This window comes from Cherax quadricarinatus, chromosome 73, assembly GCF_038502225.1.
Source record: "Cherax quadricarinatus isolate ZL_2023a chromosome 73, ASM3850222v1, whole genome shotgun sequence".
Lineage (NCBI taxonomy): Eukaryota > Metazoa > Arthropoda > Malacostraca > Decapoda > Parastacidae > Cherax > Cherax quadricarinatus.
The window spans coordinates 2116677-2139165 of NC_091364.1; the positions used below are offsets into that span (position 1 = coordinate 2116677).

Below are 22489 nucleotides of genomic sequence, written 5' to 3' on the forward strand. Positions count from 1 at the left end.
AGTACTTGTAACCAAGTCTAAGTCTGGCTACTACACCATCAGTCAGTCTGTGTGTCTGTCAGACTGTCAGAAGTACTTGTAACCAAGTCTAAGTCTGGGTACTACACCATCAGTCAGTCTGTGTGTCTGTCAGACTGTCAGAAGTACTTGTAACCAAGTCTAAGCCTGGCTACTACACCATCAGTCAGTCTGTGTGTCTGTCAAACTGTCAGAAGTACTTGTAACCAAGTCTAAGTCTGGCTACTACACCATCAGTCAGTCTGTGTGTCTGTCAGACTGTCAGAAGTACTTGTAACCAAGTCTAAGCCTGGCTACTACACCATCAGTCAGTCTGTGTGTCTGTCAAACTGTCAGAAGTACTTGTAACCAAGTCTAAGTCTGGCTACTACACCATCAGTCAGTCTGTGTGTCTATCAAACTGTCAGAAGTACTTGTAACCAAGTCTAAGTCTGGCTACTACACCATCAGTCAGTCTGTGTGTCTGTCAGACTGTCAGAAGTACTTGTAACCAAGTCTAAGTCTGGGTACTACACCATCAGTCAGTCTGTGTGTCTGTCAGACTGTCAGAAGTACTTGTAACCAAGTCTAAGCCTGGCTACTACACCATCAGTCAGTCTGTGTGTCTGTCAAACTGTCAGAAGTACTTGTAACCAAGTCTAAGTCTGGCTACTACACCATCAGTCAGTCTGTGTGTCTGTCAGACTGTCAGAAGTACTTGTAACCAAGTCTAAGTCTGGGTACTACACCATCAGTCAGTCTGTGTGTCTGTCAGACTGTCAGAAGTACTTGTAACCAAGTCTAAGCCTGGCTACTACACCATCAGTCAGTCTGTGTGTCTGTCAAACTGTCAGAAGTACTTGTAACCAAGTCTAAGTCTGGCTACTACACCATCAGTCAGTCTGTGTGTCTGTCAGACTGTCAGAAGTACTTGTAACCAAGTCTAAGTCTGGCTACTACACCATCAGTCAGTCTGTGTGTCTGTCAGACTGTCAGAAGTACTTGTAACCAAGTCTAAGTCTGGCTACTACACCATCAGTGTTAACATTGCAATTTGCTCCATAAATGTGCTTATCTACGTTCACGTTATCATAGTGAGTTATAGATCCACTCGGGCTTCTAACTATATTACTATAACAACGGCTTTATTCTAGTATAATTTGTAAAACTTGACGTCCATATATACTCCCATTTTAACCTCTGTATGTTAGAAGTGATCAAGATCCAAGGACCGAAACGTTTTCTGATGAATATGTCCTAGTGTTTGCTTACGTGTTTTTTCTAAACCAGGCTTTAACTTGCACTGTCATAAGGCATTTATTGACACGGTAGAATATAATCAACCTTTCGGCGAGAAATCAATCACCATCAACAGGATTCATTTCTGGAACACGATATCACAATTCACAATATACGATATGCAATATAGAACATACAGTGTACAATGTACAGTATATAACAGGCAACAGTAATTAAATCAGCCAAGATAAGCGCTGTACAAATGTATAGATTATTTCTTGTTGTTTCAGGTCACCGACAACACAAGGAGATCAACACACACGGTGTTGCTTGTATCTGTCCTGATGCTGCCAGCATCTTTATCTCCCGACGTGACTCTGTGTGCCCAGCATCGTCGTCGTCACCAGTGCTTGCAAACGTCCCGTCATCGTTGTCCTCCTTATCAACGTCATCACTGCCTGCGTCGCCACTCCCGTCTGCTATCGCCGACATTTCTTCCTCTGCATCGCCAACTATAGAGTTTTCAGTAACCGCATTACCTCTAGTATCGTCGTTTTCGCCTCCTTCGCCATTGCTCCTCCCCCCTCCTGTCTCCCCTTCGGAATCTCTAAAATCTAACGCCCCCTTGAATCTCAGGCAATCTCAAAGCTGGGTTAGTACAAATACGTCTTCGAAGCCGGGGTCCCTTCCTTGGGATGATCTTAACCATAGAAGCTCTCCTGCAGCCAAGCCAGAGAGTCCTAGTAGCACTGGTGGAATCCAAGCCACTAGGAAATCTGCTCTAGGAACGAGTCGTGTGCTAGATGCAACGTCAGCAGCATTTGAGAAAACGTTAGAATCTCGGAACGTGTGTATAGAGATTAAACCCAAGCAAGGCTTTCTTGATTCCTCCACCCCGGATCTGCCTTTGTGTCGATATTGTGTCAAACAGTTCTTGAAGGTAAGTACTGACCTCCATCTTCAGTGTACATACACAGAGAGTTGTGTATATCTCAGTGTATATACACAGTGTGCATATCTCAATGTATATACTCAAAGATGTATATATCATTGTATAATCACCAAGAACTTATTTTCATCCCCCACTTTTTACGAAATTAAGTATTCTTGATGTTTGTGTACATTAGAGTTGCAGCCGTAATGGCCCCCGTGTTATAGTTACTCCTTAAACCTAAGGCACTAGGTTTAACTTTAAACCTGAGACACTAACTTTAAACCTGAGACACCAACTTAACCTTAAACCTAAGAAACTAAGTTTAATTAAATCAGAGTTAAGTCTTTTAAGCATCCACACCATAACAACTGTTTAAATATATATCTCACGAGTCTCTGTCTCTAATTCTCTCTCTTTTCTCCTCCTCAGCGTGGAAAAGATGATCAAGCCCGTAGCTCCTACTGTCCCCTTGATCTCTTCTCCGGGTGAGTGTCGTGATACGCTTGTTTTCCCCTTGATGCTGGCCAGTGACTCTTGAACTGTGAATCAAGGCTGCACATTTCCCTTTTTCTAGATGCAGTGTGACACCTTAAGGTACGTTCCTTGATGCTGGTGAGCGGGTTCTTGATCTAGGGAACTGGATCTGTGTTCCAGTTTCCTGAATTAAGCCTGAATGCCTTCCAGCCCCCCCCCCCACTCCCACAGGCACTATAATCCCTTCGGGTTTAGTTCTCCCTCTTTATAATAATAATAATAATAATAATAATAATAATAATAATAATAACAACAACAAACGCAGTGTGACATAGATTCAATGTTTCTCAGTGATAGTGGTTGATTTATTCACACAAGGACTCGCCTAGTGGGCCAGTAGGCCTTCTGCAGTGTTCCTCCACTCTTATGTTCTTATGTAACGTCTTCAAAGATTCTTGTCTCGTTCAAGTTTAATCATCGTGGAGACGAAGACATGTTGCTGAGAAAAGTCTCACTGGAACGACGTTTCACTCTGTGTGTACCTGGAGTTTACCTGGAGAGAGTTCCGGGGGTCAACGCCCCCGCGGCCCGGTCTGTGACCAGGCGTGGAGGTTCATGGTGCCATAAATCGTTCAGAGAACCGACAAGTTGATAGATTAGACATATGTGCAACACTTGGGGATCTTTATTGTGGAGACGTAAAGCTCTACACAGAGTGTTGCAATAAAGGTTTGTTGTGTAACTTGTGTGTTTGTTTTCACACTTCTCGGCAGTGTGCTAGATTATACAATATAAATTCTGCTGACTAACATTCGTGTTTGTCTTTATATCTCCCTCAGTGAACTCTGGAAGATGAGACGGGCGGTGGAAAATCTAATGCACTCCCCACAGAACAACTTCAAGGTCTTCCAGGTGAGTCCCACGATTATAGAAACGCTAGACATTATACTAGAAGCTAGACAGTCCTAAGGTGAGATGCACGTTATACCTGGACGGTTGAGAGTACCAGGTTCAGAAGTACGGTTTTATCTTGGCGGAAAGCTGGGATGTCTCCTGGTGATGATTCTGGGATGTCTCCTGGTGATGATTCTGGGATGTCTCCTGGTGATGATGCTGGGATGTCTCCTGGTGATGATGCTGGGATGTGTCCTGGTGATGCTGGGATGTGTCCTGGTGATGATGCTGGGATGTCTCCTGGTGATGATGCTGGGATGTCTCCTGGTGATGATGCTGGGATGTCTCCTGGTGATGATGCTGGGATGTGTCCTGGTGATGCTGGGATGTGTCCTGGTGATGATGCTGGGATGTATCCTGGTGATGATGCTGGGATGTATCCTGGTGATGCTGGGATGTGTTCTGGTGATGATGTTGGGATGTGTCCTGGTAATGCTGGGATGTCTCCTGGTGATGATGCTGGGATGTCTCCTGGTAATGATGCTGGGATGCATGCCATGCAGGTCAGATTGCTGGGTTGAAAACTAGGACCTCACCACTGGCAGTGGGATGAACATAAGAATGGAGGAACACTGCAGCAGGCTTAGTGGCCCATACAAGGCAAGTCCTTCTCAAAACCACCCATTCCCTCCCACCTGTGTTCAACCATATCACTTGTTACCTTGTGATGAGCCGGTAACTGTCCACATAAGATGAGTTTCATTAATAGTTTAGCAATGCTAAAAACACCTTAATTGTGTTCTAAGATCACTTTGTGTACCGTTGACCGCAACTTCCAGGCACTTTCTGTTATGTAGATAATGTTTCGGAGAACCGACATGTGCAACACTTGGGTATCTTTACTGAGGAAACGTTTCGCTACACAGTGGCTTCATCAGTCCTATACAAAGAAGAATGGTGAAGATCAGAAGGAGTTTGAGGTAGTCAGTCCCTCAGCCTGGAGTTTTTTCAATATTGATGGACCGATTACATGGACTCCAGGCTGAGGGACTGACTACTTCAAACTCCTTCTGATCTTCATTTTTTTTGTATAGGACTGATGAAGCCACTGTGTGGCGAAACGTTTCCTCAGTAAAGATACCCAAGTGTTGCACATGTGTCTAATTTATCAACTTTTTATTGTTCTTTTTAATGCTGAGTTTTGCATCTTACCATTACATAAAGTGTGAGTGTATATCTTGGTGGATAACACGTACTCTCTGTGTTTTGGTACTATGTAATGTGTGTCATGTCAACGCCAGAGTCTACTCAGTTCTATGCATTGGACGTGACAAACATGATACCAGAGAAAGTTCATCGCCAGGTTACGCGAGGCGCTGATTTCTGTTCAGGTGACATTCCAGAGAGACCCCTCGCATCAGAACCTGGGTTCCTACCCATTACCCACTCTACCTAGCTTTCCAGTCTGACCCACATTACCCTCTCCACCTAGCTTTCCAGGTTGAACCCACGTTACCCTCTCCACCTAGTTTTCCAGTCTGACCCACATTGCCCTCTCTGTCATGTGGGTTCGATAACGTGGATGGGGTAAAAATACTCACGTAGGCTGGTAGTACGTATAATATATAACGGGAAGTATGGGAAGCGCCAACAGCCGACCTGCCTCTCCCTGCTCCCTATCTTAGACTGACCCACCAGTGCTTACAGGGTGAGCGGTGTTTGAAATCATGCTATGGTCAGCAGCAACATGGATAACAGTCAGTGATTCACTCAGACGGTTGGTAGTGAGTCATCTACTGGTACACTGGTTACTGGTAACTGGTTACTAGGAACTGGTACTACTACTGAGATCTCCACCTAGCTTTCCAGGCTGACCCACGTTACCCTCTCCACCTAGTTTTCCAGTCTGACCCACGTTACGCACTCCACCTAGCTTTCCAGGCTGACCCACGTTACCCACTCCACCTAGCTTTCCAGGCTGACCCACGTTACCCACTCCACCTAGCTTTCCAGGCTGACCCACGTTACCCACTCCACCTAGCTTTCCAGGCTGACCTACGTTACCCACTCCACTTAGCTTTCCAGGCTGACCCACATTGCCCACTCTACCTAGCTAACTAGATTTTTGTGTTGGATATACACCTTTGAATGACATGACAAAGCTCTCCTCAGAGTAACATTACTCCGGTAAAGTCTTGTTCTGCTGCACGTTTGTCTTCCTAACACCAAGAAGAAATATATTTAATGCTGGACTAAATTCAGCAATGTTAGATGAGCTAGACATAATGCCGTGGCACTTAGCCAGATTAATTTTCACGTTGAATCACAGTGTAGATTTTCTTGCAAGATATCAGCAATACTCTGTCATTCTTGTAACTCAGTTCTGTAATGTACGTAATTTGTGAAATTGCTTATACCCATACTGTTGATTTTTCTCCCTCGCAGGATGGAGAGCCAGTGGACGACTGTAGACCGTTCAGGTGAGTAGTACAAACTTGTCACTTCCAGGAAGGTGATTTGATTCTAAGTCTGGAAATTGGAGTTACCGTCCCTTTCTTTGAATCAAAACTGATTACCTTCCAGGCACTGAGAGTTAGTGATAAAATGACAGTGTAGTGCGCTGAGGAAAGGAAAATATAAACATGTTTTTTTATAGTATACTGGAGGGCCTCACTTATACAGCTACTGCTGTAAAGACAAAACTGACGTAAAGTGAAACGTAGCTTCTTTTTTCTTAAATTCAAATGCATATAACAGGCTAATAACATGTTTATAGTATCATATATTAAGTGAACAATAGAGCTAGACCTAAAAATGCATAAACATTAAACGTATTACTTACTTTAAAATATTTTTCATCCTGAGCGGTGAATATATTTATTGTAGGAAGTCTGAATATATGAAAAATGAGTATAATTAAAAAATGCTGTATTAGCGAAACGCTGTAAAACAATGCGCTGTAAAGTTGCCGTGTTCCTCCCTTAAGTCAATGTGACCTGACCTGACTAGGTTGGGTGCATTGGCTTAAGCCGGTAGGAGACTTGGACCTGCCTCGCATGGGCCAGTAGGCCTGCTACAGTGTTCCTTCGTTCTTATGTTCTTAAAGCGGGGGCTGTCTGTAATTCAAAGTTTATTCTCTATAAGTATTACAATGCTGAGTTTACAGAATTTGGTTATTGTGTGGTTTACATGTAGTAAAATAATAATTACTGAGTGTACCACTAGAACACCTAGCATGGCTAGGCATTTCGGGCAGACTTAGATTAAATCTTAAATTTAAAATATTACAAATTATGAGGTAAGTTGGTATTATGGCTAAGTGACTAAATACTAGTTTGTGAGTTCAGCAATGTGAATGCTTTTGTTTTGGCACAGTACATAGTTTCAGTATTGGAGTATCACAGGCCAACTTATGACTAGTTAGGATTCATTATTTTAAGATTGAGATTGATGTACTGACTTCACCGATGCTCACTTATCATCTTACTTTTCAGTTACTTGCGTGACGTTATCATTGCGGCTCTGGCATTCGACTTCACATCAGGGACAGCCCGAGTCCCTGAGGCTCCTGGCCTGAGCCCCAGGTCTCCCCTGGGCAGGATCCTGGCCTTTCAGACCTTGGACCAGCTCGGAGTGTTCAAGGCTAGCAGGATGTACCAGAGCCTGGCAAAATACATGGGTAGCTACCAGCAAGTTGATTCCCTCCTGCAGGACTTGCGACACTGGGCTGATGACCCGGATCCTTCCCATCTGCATTGTGGCAGACGTAAACACGACTCCCACTTCGAAGAGTCCTGCCACACCTCCACTAGAAAGAGAAAGCACCACTTGAGCAACCACTCCAGAAAAACAGTTACTTCTGAATCTCAGGGGAAATCAGATAAACCGAGAGCTGGAAGTGTTGCCACCCCGGAAGACTGTGACGGAAGCCTAGCCAACGCTGTCAGAAAAGTGAGCGTTGAAAATATGGAACTTAGGAGGGATTCTGACGGTCCAGGAGAATCTGTCAGCGAGGATGAGGATGAGGCGATTGAAGAAATGGTCAGGAAACTACAGAGATATCTTCTGTCCACTACAGCCAAGGACTTGTCCCTCATGATACTCTTAAGTGGACCTTATACCAGGTATGTCTTATGTGTTGTATGACCCTTATGAGTTTAACGCTTAGTTATAATAATAATAATAATAATAATAATAATAATAAAGTTATGTGTAATAGTATCATTTATTTTAGTAAATAATCTGAAATTATAGTGAAAATTAAATATAACAAATCCATTATTAACAAAGATTTAAAATAAGTATCGTTATATCATAACTGAAAGTTGATGTAGCAGAGTGATAGTTGATGTAGCAGAGTGATAGTTGATGTAGCAGAGTGATAGTTGATGTAGCAGAGTGATAGTTGATGTAGCAGAGTGATAGTTGATGTAGCAGAGTGATAGTTGATGTAGCAGAGTGATAGTTGATGTAGCAGAGTGATAGTTGATGTAGCAGAGTGATAGTTGATGTAGCAGAGTGATAGTTGATGTAGCAGAGTGATAGTTGATGTAGCAGAGTGACAGTTGATGTAGCAGACTGATACTTCTTATTCCATTAAATTTCCAGGCTTAGAGTTCATGTTATTTCAGCTACTACTGCTACCACCCCTTATAATGTCACTTACAATAGTCAACTAACACCCAGGTACATATTTACTACTAGGTGAACATAGCAGGTGCCAAGTCTCACCCACACATAAATCTTTGTTAGTGGTTTTGTCAGTAGTGGTTTTTGCTAACTGCTAAACACTAGTTTCTGCTATTTGTTAGTGTATTTTAGTAAACTATGGGTAACTCTGACATTATCTGAGGGGGTTTCTTGGGTATTATTTGTCTACAGCCCTCGACCTAGCACAGGCGCCAGCATCTCGCCTTTTACCATCGACCTGGAGGGTGGAGTGTGGTACAAGTGTCAGGTGACAGGGGTCGACCTCGTCGCCAAACCCTCGAGCAAGATCCTTAAGCACGAGCGAGACTACCAGAGGCTGAGGAAGGTGTTGCTTGAACTGAGAAGCCGAGGACAGGAACCAGGATGCTGTAAGCTATGAGGAAGGACGCTCCCTGCACCGGCCTTCACAGAGTTGCCTGTAGCAATACACAGCACCAGCCAGCACATACACACAGATACACACAGCATTCCCTGCAGATACACATATCGCCATCAAATACCCACGCCATCACAGTGAAGCCTGGTCACAGACCGGGCCACGGGGACGTTGACCCCCGAAACCCTCTCCAGGTATACTCCAGGTATCAGGTACAGTTACACACAGAACCTCCCACAGACAGCCACGACACCACCCAAACACACACACACAACACCTCCTGGAGTTTACCTGGAGAGAGTTCTGGGGGTCAACTCCCCCACGGTCCGGTCTGTGACCAGGCCTCATGGTGGATCAGAGCCTGATCAACTAGGCTGTTACTACTGGCTGCAAGCAATCCAACGTACAAGCCACAGCCCGGCTGGCCAGGTACCGACTTTAGATGCTTGTCCAGTGCCTGCTTGAAGACAGCCAGGGGTCTATTGGTAATCCCCCTTATGTATCCCACATACACACACACACACACATACACACAACACCTCCCACACACACACAACACCTCCCACACACACACAACACCTCCCAAATACACACACACACAACACCTCCCACATACACACACACACACAACTCCCACACACACCCACAATACCATACACCCACACACACACACACCGCTACTCACAACACGTCTTACATTGCCTGTAGCAAGTAATTCCAGAACACTTGCCAGTTACCTGTGGTGCTGTTAATGGCGCTGACTCAAGATGCAACAAAAGAAAAAACTCTATTAGCAAACTTTTATAGCGGACGCGAAATATTAGATAAAATACAGCTTGAGCAGCTCACACTTACGGAATTTTCCTTACGACTCGAGTTTTAATATGTCTTAGGAAGCAGCTATGACTTGCGATTGTTACTGAGTAACAGCTGGTGATTGTTACTGAGTGTGACAGCTGGTGATTGTTACTGAGTGTGACAGCTGGTGATTGTTACTGAGTGTGGCAGCTGGTGATTGTTATTGAGTGTGACAGCTGCTTAATACGGCTGAGGAGATGGTAAGTACAATCTCTACAAGACAAGATTATTGACTCCTGTCTCAGTGTTGCCTCCGCTTTGTGTTTCAGGTATGTGTCTACTGTATACATGCTGTCTACAGTGTTAGACCACTGTCTACTGAAAAACACTACAAAAACACTACCAAAACAACAACAAAAACAGTACAAAAGCACTGTAAACACAGTGCCACACACCTGTGGTGTGAAGTCTGTATATGTAACCTTGCACATTCCTATCCCGTATACCACATCTGTAGTGTCAGCTCCTCACACACCCTTGTACAATCCACTCCCCCCTTCCTGTTTAACATACGCACCTGTTCCTAGCTAACACACCCTTGTACATTCCACCACCCTGTTTAATCCATGTTCCTAGCTAACACACCCTTGTACATTCCACCACTCTGTTTAACACTTGTTCCTAGCTAACACACCCTTGTACATTCCACCACCCTGTGTAACCCATGTTCCTAGCTAACATACCCTTGTACATTCCACCACCCTGTTTAATCCATGTTCCTAGCTAACACACCCTTGTACATTCCACCACCCTGTGTAACCCATGTTCCTAGCTAACACACCCTTGTACATTCCACCACCCTGTGTAACCCATGTTCCTAGCTAACACACCCTTGTACATTCCACCACCCTGTTTAATCCATGTTCCTAGCTAACACACCCTTGTACATTCCACCACCCTGTGTAACCCATGTTCCTAGCTAACACACCCTTGTACATTCCACCACCCTGTTTAATCCATGTTCCTAGCTAACACACCCTTGTACATTCCACCACCCTGTGTAACCCATGTTCCTAGCTAACATACCCTTGTACATTCCACCACCCTGTTTAATCCATGTTCCTAGCTAACACACCCTTGTACATTCCACCACCCTGTGTAACCCATGTTCCTAGCTAACATACCCTTGTACATTCCACCACCCTGTTTAATCCATGTTCCTAGCTAACACACCCTTGTACATTCCACCACCCTGTGTAACCCATGTTCCTAGCTAACATACCCTTGTACATTCCACCACCCTGTGTAACCCATGTTCCTAGCTAACACACCCTTGTACATTCCACCACCCTGTTTAATCCATGTTCCTAGCTAACACACCCTTGTACATTCCACCACTCTGTTTAACACTTGTTCCTAGCTAACACACCCTTGTACATTCCACCACCCTGTGTAACCCATGTTCCTAGCTAACATACCCTTGTACATCCCACCACTCTGTTTAACACTTGTTCCTAGCTAACACACCCTTGTACATTCCACCACCCTGTGTAACCCATGTTCCTAGCTAACACCGGTCTTCCAACCTGAGGCAGATAGACCTTCCTAGGAAATATTCTGGCTCTCAGAATGCTCGTTTTTTTTCAAATATTTTTTATGACACAGCTCTAGTATCCTTCATAGACGGACACCGAGGATTCTAAATGATTTTGATTTAGAGTTAATGTATTAAACTAGTCACGCGAGGCTGGGAACATACAAGTGCCATACAGGACACGAGTCCAGATTATCGTGGCTGGAACCATTCACAAATAATCCCACAGTTTCCAGACGAAACTTTGGACGACGTTTCTCCCACTCTGAACCATTATCACTTAATCGTAGGAGGATCGAAACGTCGTCAGAAGTTTTCTTCCAGGAATGTGGGTTGTAAAGTGCCATAGGGTTTAAATACCCGGTATATGTAGATTTTCTTTTAACCAGAGTGACCAAATAAGCGAATTTGGTTACAGATGTTATTCATTTCCTTCACTTATTCTTAAGAATTGGTAGACATATTGACATGAATTAACATGATGGGCCTAACCTGGCCTAAAAAATCGTACAATGCGGCCAAATGTGGTATGGGTTGGAAATGGTCTGGCTATACCAACACACTGTGGGGAAAACGGAACTTGCATGCAGTTCAGGGCAGAAGGCCTATTGGCCCATACCAGGCAGGTCATTCTCAAACCCAAACCCACTAAAAAAAATATTTTCTTCACCGATTATTAAATATGTCGTAGTGTTTACTTACATATTTATCCAACTGCAGACGCCATCAGTGGCGTCTCCAAATATAGTATTTTTTAAAGAGTATTGAAATCCACAAATTTCCTGATTCTCGGATTTTTTCCCGTGGATTTTTGTTGTCTTAAATAAGAGAAATAAGTTAAATAAGAAGCCTTCTTTGGGGATACTGTTTTGTTCTGTATAAAATTTATGAAGCTCTCTCTACATAGGGCGAAACGTGGCAATCTGTGAATTTTGTTGATATTGTTGCTTGTTACAAGCCAATATATTTTATATATAATTTGTCTTTTTTTATGTATTTTGGTTTTATTAATAAAAGACTTGAGGAATATGTGATGTGGGATATATATCATCTCAGCTTGACTCAGTGATGCTGCAGCAACATCTCAGCTTGACTCAGTGATGCTGCAGCAACATCTCAGCTTGACTCAGTGATGCTGCAGCAACATCTCAGCTTGACTTAGTGATGCTGCAGCATCATCTCAACTTGACTCAGTGATGCTGCACCTCAGCTTGACTCAGTGATGCTGCAGCAACATCTCAGCTTGACTTAGTGATGCTGCAGCATCATCTCAACTTGACTCAGTGATGCTGCAGCAACATCTCAGCTTGACTCAGTGATGCTGCAGCAACATCTCAGCTTGACTCAGTGATGCTGCAGCAACATCTCAGCTTGACTCAGTGATGCTGCAGCATCATCTCAACTTGACTCAGTGATGCTGCAGCAACATCTCAACTTGACTCAGTGATGCTGCAGCATCATCTCAACTTGACTCAGTGATGCTGCACCTCAGCTTGACTCAGTGATGCTGCATCATCTCAGCTTAACTCAGTAATGCATTCTACCCTGATACCAGTTACTTCAACAGGGGGGGAGGGGGGTTGCCCTGATGTTGGAGGGCTCTTGATTTGTGGCATTGGAGCTACCCTCCTTTCACAGCACGTCTGTCTGTTGACACCTCGTTCTCTAGGCCTTATATAGCCCCTTTGAGTTTAGTGCTCCTTTACGAGTATTATGGTAAGATGTTTTTCAGAAAGACTTGGCTGATCAGTCTAACTGTGGCTGCCTCGTATTGCTAAACCACTGCCATATATATATATATATATATATATATATATATATATATATATATATATATATATATATATATATATATATATATATATATATATATATATATATATATATATATATTATGTGTGTGTGTGTGTGTACAGTATATATGTGTACTACCTCTCCTTCCCGGGGTCAAGCCTAGTTACTTACCATTCTCTATTGCTATAGAAATTTCTCGCATCTCTAATAATGGTACCTGGCTTTGTCAGAATTTGATAGCAATACCGGGCTTTATTTTTCCGGCTTTTAAAGCTTTATTTGTGTTTCATCGCTTGAGTGTACTGACCTAATTTTGCTTTCGGGGAGGTCATGTCTCGGTTCACGTCCCTGACTGTGTCTAGCTGCCGTTTACTGCCTTGTTCTTGCTGGACTTGACTGTTAACCTCGACTATGGCTAACTGGTTAGGTTAGGTAAGATTTGTCAGGAAACAGGACAAGTGTTTCCTGACGTGGGTCTTAGTAATATGATGACCCAGAGCTGGAGTTCAACCAGTGTGAGAGCAGTTGCTCTCTTCTCGCATGGTGGCAGTGGTGGGATTAACATTGGAACTTGTAGACAGTCTCTGGACAAACCAAGGTACTGGAACAGTTTCAAGACATCCTGACTGGTCCATTCTTCCAGCCTTTTATTTACGTTTTTCTTCCAAGCTGTCAGTTTGCCATCATTGCTGACTACAGTAGGCTGTGAACAACGCTCTCATTGGCCAGTTAACTACAGTAGGCTGTGAACAACGCTTTCATTGGCCAGTTAACTACAGTAGGCTGTGAGCAACACTCTCATTGGCCAGTTAACTACAGTAGGCTGTGAACAACACTCTCATTGGCCAGTTAACTACAGTAGGCTGTGAACAACGCTCTCATTGGCCAGTTAACTACAGTAGGCTGTGAACAACGCTTTCATTGGCCAGTTAACTACAGTAGGCTGTGAACAACACTCTCATTGGCCAGTTAACTACAGTAGGCTGTGAACAACACTCTCATTGGCCAGTTAACTACAGTAGGCTGTGAACAACACTCTCATTGGCCAGTTAACTACAGTAGGCTGTGAACAATACTCTCATTGGCCAGTTAACTACAGTAGGCTGTGAACAACACTCTCATTGGCCAGTTAACTACAGTACGCTGTGAACAAAACTCTCATTGGCCAGTTAACTACAGTAGGCTGTGAACAACACTCTCATTGGCCAGTTAACTACAGTAGGCTGTGAACAACACTCTCATTGGCCAGTTAACTACAGTAGGCTGTGAACAACACTCTCATTGGCCAGTTAACTACAGTAGGCTGTACACATGCTCATAGGTTAACAGTCATTCATAAAATACATTAACGTGTTTACGTATTTAATAAAATAATATATTTTGAGTGTTGTTTGATGACCTTCGTGCCACCCTGGGTAATATTCAGTACATATTTTGTTCGGATTTTTAACTCCGGAGGGTTAGCCACCCAAGAAAGTCAGTGTGTTATTGAGGACTGTCTCACTTCCACTGTGGTCCTTCAATCTTGTGCCCCAGGATGCGACCCACACCAGTCCGCTAACACACAGGCACTTTCTAGGTGAACGGGAACAACAGGTGTGAGGAAATACGCTCAATGTTTCCACCCGTGTCGGGGATCGAACCACGGACACTCAGTGTGTGAAGCGACAGCGTTGTCTACCAGGCCACGGAACACCATACAGAATTCTCAAATATAATTTTTCTCTGCTGGTAATTGTTGGATAAGACCCATATAATAATATCCACGTGAGGGTTAATATCCAGCCACTTTTCCAGATAAAGTCAGCTATCTTATAAAGCTCTTCTGAAAAGTAACTTTATAAGAGCTTTTTACTGCTTTAAATATCCTATTCCATACCCTTGCAACATCTGTGTTGCTACCCCCCCCCCCCCCCGCCCCCCGCCCCCGCCCCCCCCCGCCGCCCCCCCCCCCCCGGCCACCCCCCCCCCCGCCCCCCGCCCCCTTTTTTGTAAATTCAATTGAAAAATTATCACCAAAATTAAATAGCACGAACTTTGAAGCCTTTTCAATCATTATCCAATTTCTGACAATTTTTTAAATAAATTATATATATATATATATATATATATATATATATATATATATATATATATATATATATATATATATATATATTAAAAAAAAGGATTAGTATAATTAATTTTAGGCAGTTCCTCCCACCTGGAAGCCGGTGAGGGCTCTTGATCCAAGGTATTGGAGCTACTTCTCCCTACTACTACTACTACTGCTAATAATAATAATAATAATAAAAGTGTACAGAGAAGATAAGAATCAGTTACTGTGAAAGTTAAAACCCTGACCAGGAACAGTAGGCTCGACCCTTGTATATACAGGTGGGTCAGTACACTCTCAAAAACAGGCCGTTTCTATTGACAAGTGCCTATGACAGTAACTAACACGTTATCAGCTAGTGTGTATTAACCTCTCCTCCTCTCCCCTCACCCTCCTCTCCCCTCACCCTCCTCTCCCCTCACCTCTCCCCTCACCCTCCTCTCCCCTCACCCTTCTCTCCCCTCACCCTTCTCTCCCCTCACCTCTCCCCTCACCCTCCTCTCCCCTCACCCTCCTCTCCCCTCACCCTCCTCTCCCCTCACCTCTCCCCTCACCCTCCTCTCCCCTCACCCTTCTCTCCCCTCACCCTTCTCTCCCCTCACCTCTCCCCTCACCCTCCTCTCCCCTCACCCTTCTTTCCCCTCACCTCTCCCCCACACCCTCCTCTCCCCTCACCTCTCCCCTCACCCTCCTCTCCCCTCACTCTTCTCTCCCCTCACCTCTCCCCTCACCCTCCTCTCCCCTCACCTCTCCCCTCCGATAATTATGCATATACCAAGACTTCACGCCCTCTCTAAGTGGCACCAACCTCCCTTTTCAAGGTCCCCCCACCCAGATAAACTCCCCTCACCTCCTTCCCCTCCCCCTTCCCCCCTCATACAACAAAGATCAATTTGATCTCCAGGTTTTCCGTCCTTGTTGACAGCCTCACTATCTCTGCATCTCCCGGGTTCCTGTGAATGATGCTCCATATATTGTACCAGATGCTGTATATTGTACCAGATGCTGTATATTGTACCAGATACTGTATATTATACCAGCTGGTACAATATACACCAGCTGGTACAATATTGGAAGCATCTCTTTGTATATAAATATACGTGTGGGTGTGTGACTTCACGTACATGTAAGACAGAGAGACATTGACACACCAGGTATCAACAACACGAAGGTATATAAAGACAAAGCCTTTAAACCAGCATTTAGTCCAATTAGGGAACACCGCCACTCCCTCCATCACCCTATAGTCGTCCTCTAGAGGGAAGGTCACAGTCCATACCACGGGTGGGGTTTGAACCCGCGGACAGAGAGTCTCAAAACTCTAGACCGTCGCGTTAGCCACACTTCTACAATACCTAACGACGTTTCTCTCACACTTCTACAATACCTGGCGTTGGTGGTGATTGTAAATTAATTAAACTATTTCTAGCTATATTTCTCTCCACTGACTAGGTATCTAGTATTTAATGATGGGGCTATCACTGCCCGAAATGCCTAGGCATGCTAGTGGCCTTCTTTGTAATTAATATTTAATATATTAGTTTCTCTCTTAACCAGGGCAAATTTCTTAACAATACAACAACAACAGCATTCTCCAAAAAAATTTGAGAGAAAAAATTATTATGCAAGTCAGTAAAATACAGCTGAAAGTGAGGCGTGGCAACATAGAGGAAAAGTTAGGGGAAAAAATCCAGGAAATTTTCCCTCACATGTTGGCTGTTGAGGGTGTGTGTGTGTGTGTGTGTGTGTGTGTGTGTGTGTGTGTGTGTGTGTGTGTGTGTGTGTGTGTGTGTGTGTGTGTGTGTGTGTGTAGTGTTGCTGTGGTGATCCAACCATCACCACATGCTGGCTACATCATATCACTGGCTACATCATATCACTGGCTACATCATATCACTGGCTACATCATATCACTGGCTACATCATATCACTGGCTACATCATATCACTGGCTACATGATATCACTGGCTACATCATATCACTGGCTACATCATATCTCTGGCTACATCATATCACTGGCTACATCATATCACTGGCTACATCATATCACTGGCTACATCATATCACTGGCTACATCATATCACTGGCTACATCATATCACTGGCTCCATCATCTCTCTGGCTACGTCATATAACTGGCTACATCATATCACTGGCTACATCATATCACTGGCTACATCATATCACTGGCTACATCATATCACTGGCTACATCATATCTCTGGCTACATCATATCTCTGGCTACATCATATCTCTGGCTACATCATATCACTAGCTACATCGTATCTCTGGCTACATCATATCTCTGGCTACATCATTTCACTGGCTACATTATATTACTGGCTACATCATATCACTGGCTACGTCATATCACTGGCTACATCATATCTCTGGCTACATCATATCACTGGCTACATCGTATCTCTGGCTACATCATGTCACTGGCTACATCATATCTCTGGCTACACCATATCACTGGCTACATCATATCACTGGCTACATCATATCTCTGGCTACATCATATCACTGGCTACATCATATCTCTGGCTACATCATATCTCTGGCTACATCATATCACTGGCTACGTCATATCTCTGGCTACATAATATCACTAGCTACATCATATCTCTGGCTACATCATATCACTGGCTACATCATATCACTGGCTACATCATATCACTGGCTGCATCATATCACTGGCTACATCATATCTCTGGCTACATCATATCACTGGCTACATCATATCACTGGCTACGTCATATGTCTGGCTACATCATATCACTAGCTACATCATATCTCTGGCTACAACATATCACTGGCTACATCATATCACTGGCTACATCATATCTCTGGCTACATCATATCACTAGCTACATCATATCACTGGCTACATCATATCACTGGCTACATCATATCTGTGGCTACATCATATCACTGGCTACATCATATCACTGGCTACATCATATCACTGGCTACATCATATCACTGGCTATATCATATCACTGGCTACATCATATCACTGGCTACATCATATCACTGGCTACATCATATCTCTGGCTACATCATATCTCTGGCTACATCATATCACTGGCTACATCATATCTCTGGCTACATCATATCACTGGCTACATCATATCACTGGCTACATCATATCACTGGCTACATCATATCACTGGCTACATCATATCACTGGCTACATCATATCTCTGGCTACATCATATCTCTGGCTACATCATATCACTGGCTACATCATATCTCTGGCTACATCATATCTCTGGCTACATCATATCACTGGCTACATCATATCACTGGCTACATCATATCACTGGCTACATCATATCTCTGGCTACATCATATCACTGGCTACATCATATCACTGGCTACATCATATCACTGGCTACATCATATCACTGGCTACATCATATCACTGGCTACATCATATCTCTGGCTACATCATATCACTGGCTACATCATATCTCTGGCTACATCATATCACTGGCTACATCATATCTCTGGCTACATCATATCTCTGGCTACATCATATCACTGGCTACATCATATCTCTGGCTACATCATATCACTGGCTACATCATGTCACGATACCATATTAACAACCTTTCTCTCTCTCTCTCTCTCTCTCTCTCTCTCTCTCTCTCTCTCTCTCTCTCTCTCTCTCAATGCGCCACTCTCTGCATATCAACAAAGGAGGAAAATTTACGGAGTAAGAAAATATTGAGGAAAACCTCTGATTGGTCAGTGGTTTACTGCTCGACCAATGACCCTGCTTGCTTTTCTTTCTCGTTTAGCAGCTTTACTTAAGAACATAGGATAGAAGGAACACTGCAGCAGGCCTACTGGCCCATGCCAGGCAGATCCTTACATTATCAGTCTATTTTTATTTTTAAATTTTGCAAAAAAGCAGTAAATAAAGAGTTAATTTTTTTTTCAGAAAGTAAATTTTAGAAAAACCTTGACAGGGAGAATCAGGAGGCGCCTTCGTTCAAGGAAACTGTTAGGATACCCAACACGCATGATAATAGGTTTGTCACGGCAGCCTCAGCCTTCTGGACCAGCGTTAAAAATATATAATTAGAAAATAATAAAAAAAAAAACATAGAATTATACCTTATAGTTAAAATAACAAGTAAATATAGCAGTGTGAAAAGAATATATATACAGAAATAATCACTGGAACTAAATATTTTCTGGAACTCTCTGTTGTTATGGAAATGAATAATTTAATATGTAAAAGGGGGGTCGAGGTTACATAACATATGATTATGTGCACAGCTGGTCGGGAGGCTACGTGTAGTGACTGCTGAGAGACCAGGAGCTGGATGTGTGGTGCTCCACAGCCAGACTTGTTATAAACAGGAACATTGTGATATACGGCGCCATTAAATCTTTATAACGTCTCATTTTGTGTGTTTTTTGTATTCTGAGACCAGAAGGTGAGTCAGTGTGCTCAAGTTGTGTTCTCTCTGGATGGCCACACTGAGGTGCTGGACCCCTCAAGGGAGGTTCCTTGACGCTGGTGAGGGGCTCTTGATCTAGGGAATTGGATCTGTGCTCCAGTTCCCTGAATTAAGCCTGAATACCTTCACCCCGCAAGCGTTGTATAATTCCTCTAAGTTTAGTGTGCCCCCAGGATAACAGTGAGGTGCTGAACAGGAAAGCTGCAGCTCATGGGCCTCGTAATAGTTTCGTTGAGCTTGGAACTAAATTCTTCGAGAAAATTTGTAATATATTTCACCTTTAGGAGGCCAAGGATCGTCGCTTTTTTTTGGTACGAAGTAATACTAATGGTCCAAGCTAATGTATACCAGAAGATTGTTTGCTTTCCCGTGATCACAAGCACCACATTTCTGACCAAAACTAAATTAGCAGCAGGTTGCTAGGCTTCCAGGGATATAATGTGATCCCATCGGGTACTCGGGGCCCGAAAGGACAAGTAGAATATTTGAAATGCGAGACACAGGGGTATGAGGGTAAAGATGAAGGATGAAAAGCACAAATGTCTTAGATGGGGATTTAAGGAATGCATTTTAATTTTTTATGGTGGTAAGCAGGTAGAATGACCTGCATGAGGTGCTGGATTCAACCTTTGTATACGGTCTCAAAAAACCAGGAAATTCCAGAGATCAGGACCTCCCACCCCAACTGGAGATCTAAGAGACGGGGCCAGGAGTAGCGTATCAACCCGCAACCCACAAGCATTTCGGTGAGCACAGGAGAACTGGATACCCTCTCTGGGTAGGGCACTTGAGCTCTGGCAAGATCTCTTTTAATGATGTCATTGACTTCTTTACATTTTACACGTCATTCCTAGCCACTTACCCAGATTAGAACACGCACACTATGCTGGTCAACAACTACCTTCTTGCAAACATATTTTTCACTCACTGTTACGAAGAGCATTTGAATCTGCTTTGCATTTTCACTGAATACAGGGTCGGAATAAATGCTGTGTTGTCAACCAGTTTGAATTCAACGAAATAAATTGCACAACATTTTTTTTAAGGGGAGAACGTTTTCTCTGCGTATTATCGAAGCTCTACTCAGAAAAAAAAAACCTTGTCCAAACAAGAAGCTTGTTCTGCAACTTGGATCTTTCTCTTCAAGCAGTTCAGTGCATGTTACCAAGGAGGAGAGGAAGTCTGACAAGGCCATCTAGGAGGCTGGACATATGCCCACTCCCACTTAGTGTAGCTCCCACTTAGTGTAGCTCCCACTTAGTGTAGCTCCAACCTAGTGTGGCTGGAAGCCTGGCTCCCACCCACTGTGAGGCGACAGCCAGAAAAAGCCTCATAACTTTATCATGGACGACAGATTGATGCTAAACTCTAGGATCGTCAAAGGATTGTAAAACGTAGCGAAGTAGATTAATCTAGGAGGAGTTGTAGAACTATCTAGTGAGGAGATGAAAGACATCGCAGTCATGTTTCTGAGTTTATCTTCCAGTCCTCTTAAGGTTGACGGATTTTTTCCCCTGTAATTTCGTCAATGGCTCCAGTGGTACACTGAAAACAATTGTGGAGGTGAAAATGATGACTTGTACTCTTGGCAAGGTGGCCAGGGTACATGGGAGTACATGGAACTGCGTTGGACAAAGAGAAGAGGACATTGGAGTCAACACTGAGGCTATCTACTGAGGACTTTCTATTTCTACCTAGATTAAGGACTGTCGTCTATTATCTAGGTGTTTGAGGCAAGGGTAGTAAAACACAGTGGTGTTACTGGGAAGAAGATAACTATCTTTATTGAGGCATTGATGACTACGTCTTTATTCTCCCTTGTATTTCTCAGTTTATTTATTATTGACTTTAAAGAAAGTACATACATTCGATATATATTTTTTTTAATTTTACAGAAAGGAATCAGAGCTTTCGAGCCAAAACAACAAAAGAAAGGAATCAGAGTTTTTGTGCTAAAACAAAAAGGAATCAGATCTTTTGTGCCAAAAGAAAATAAATGAATCAAGAGCTTTCGAGCCAAGAAAGAAGAAAGGAATCAGAGCTTCTGTGCTAAAACAAAATAAAGAAATCAGAGTTTTTAGGACTGGAAGACTTAGAAAGTTATACAAATACTGCAAACAGCAACTCCGTAGCCTAGTGAAATTTCTAACCCGATAAGATACAGTTTCAGTATAGTGACTCTTTGTCGACTATCCTCACTGCTACAGTGCCACCAAGATTCCGTCTTCCTCAGGGGATAGAAGGACGCCTCGAAGTGGGTATAACAACCTCAGTAACATCGCTGGCTTGATTAACATTAGCGAATCCTGAAAGATTTGCTTGCAACCGAAGATCACTCGTGTGATTGTCACATTTCGCCATGCCTGGTGCTGTCTCTGTTTACGTCTCGCCTTGCCTGGTGCTGTCTCTGTTCACGTCTCGCCTTGCCTGGTGCTGTCTCTGTTCACGTCTCGCCTTGCCTGGTGCTGTCTCTGTTCACGTCTCGCCTTGCTTGGTGCTGCTTCTGTTCACGTCTCGCCATGCCTGGTGCTCTCTCTGTTCACGTCTCGCCTTGCCTGGTGCTCTCTCTGTTCACGTCTCGCCTTGCCTGGTGCTGTCTCTGTTCACGTCTCGCCTTGCTTGGTGCTGCTTCTGTTCACGTCTCGCCATGCCTGGTGCTCTCTCTGTTCACGTCTCGCCTTGCCTGGTGCTCTCTCTGTTCACGTCTCGCCTTGCCTGGTGCTCTCTCTGTTCACGTCTCGCCTTGCCTGGTGCTTCTCTGTTCACTTAGGGGTAAATAGGTACCTGGGTGTCATTTGGCTGTTGTGGGTCGCATCATGAGGATGGTACACCAGACTTTGAAAGAGCCGAGGCAAGATAACAGTTCTTAATTTGTAAATAAACTGCGGTGAGATAACGGCTCTCAGTAAGTGAACTGTAGATAACTCTTAGTCTGTAAACTAGCTGAAATAGGCTAACAGCTCCAAGCTTGTATATTTGCTGTAAAGAAAAACTCTGTTAGCAAACGTGAAGACAGGAGGCGTCCTGCAACATTTGTGAGTGCAGATGTTGGCAATAACATAGTGCTTTGTGGTCTTAAACCTGTTAAAAAGAGAGTGTAAACTTTTAAC

General features: G+C 43.6%; 1 protein-coding gene and 1 long non-coding RNA gene across 5 annotated transcripts in view; one reads left to right on the plus strand and one right to left on the minus strand.

Moving 5' to 3' along the window:
- The window catches only part of LOC138854894 (uncharacterized), a 90041-nt gene extending 84192 nt beyond the window's left edge, over positions 1 to 5849 (minus strand). The window contains exon 1 of the long non-coding RNA XR_011394030.1: positions 5140 to 5849. This is a non-coding gene — a long non-coding RNA (uncharacterized lncRNA). The remainder of the gene's footprint in view (positions 1 to 5139) is intronic.
- The window catches only part of LOC128701103 (uncharacterized), a 50340-nt gene that overhangs the window by 18350 nt on the left and 9501 nt on the right, over positions 1 to 22489 (plus strand). For 3 of the 4 annotated variants that reach the window (XM_070100524.1, XM_053794657.2, XM_070100526.1), the window contains 6 exons: positions 1527 to 2176; positions 2600 to 2655; positions 3484 to 3556; positions 5984 to 6018; positions 7033 to 7662; positions 8420 to 14194. In XM_070100524.1, the coding sequence (XP_069956625.1) occupies positions 1527 to 2176; positions 2600 to 2655; positions 3484 to 3556; positions 5984 to 6018; positions 7033 to 7662; positions 8420 to 8627 (1652 nt within the window). In that variant the 3' untranslated portion in view covers positions 8628 to 14194. Of the gene's footprint in view, positions 1 to 1526; positions 2177 to 2599; positions 2656 to 3483; positions 3557 to 5983; positions 6019 to 7032; positions 7663 to 8419; positions 14195 to 22489 lie in introns of those variants that run through there. The other variant, XM_070100525.1, reaches the window with a different exon arrangement.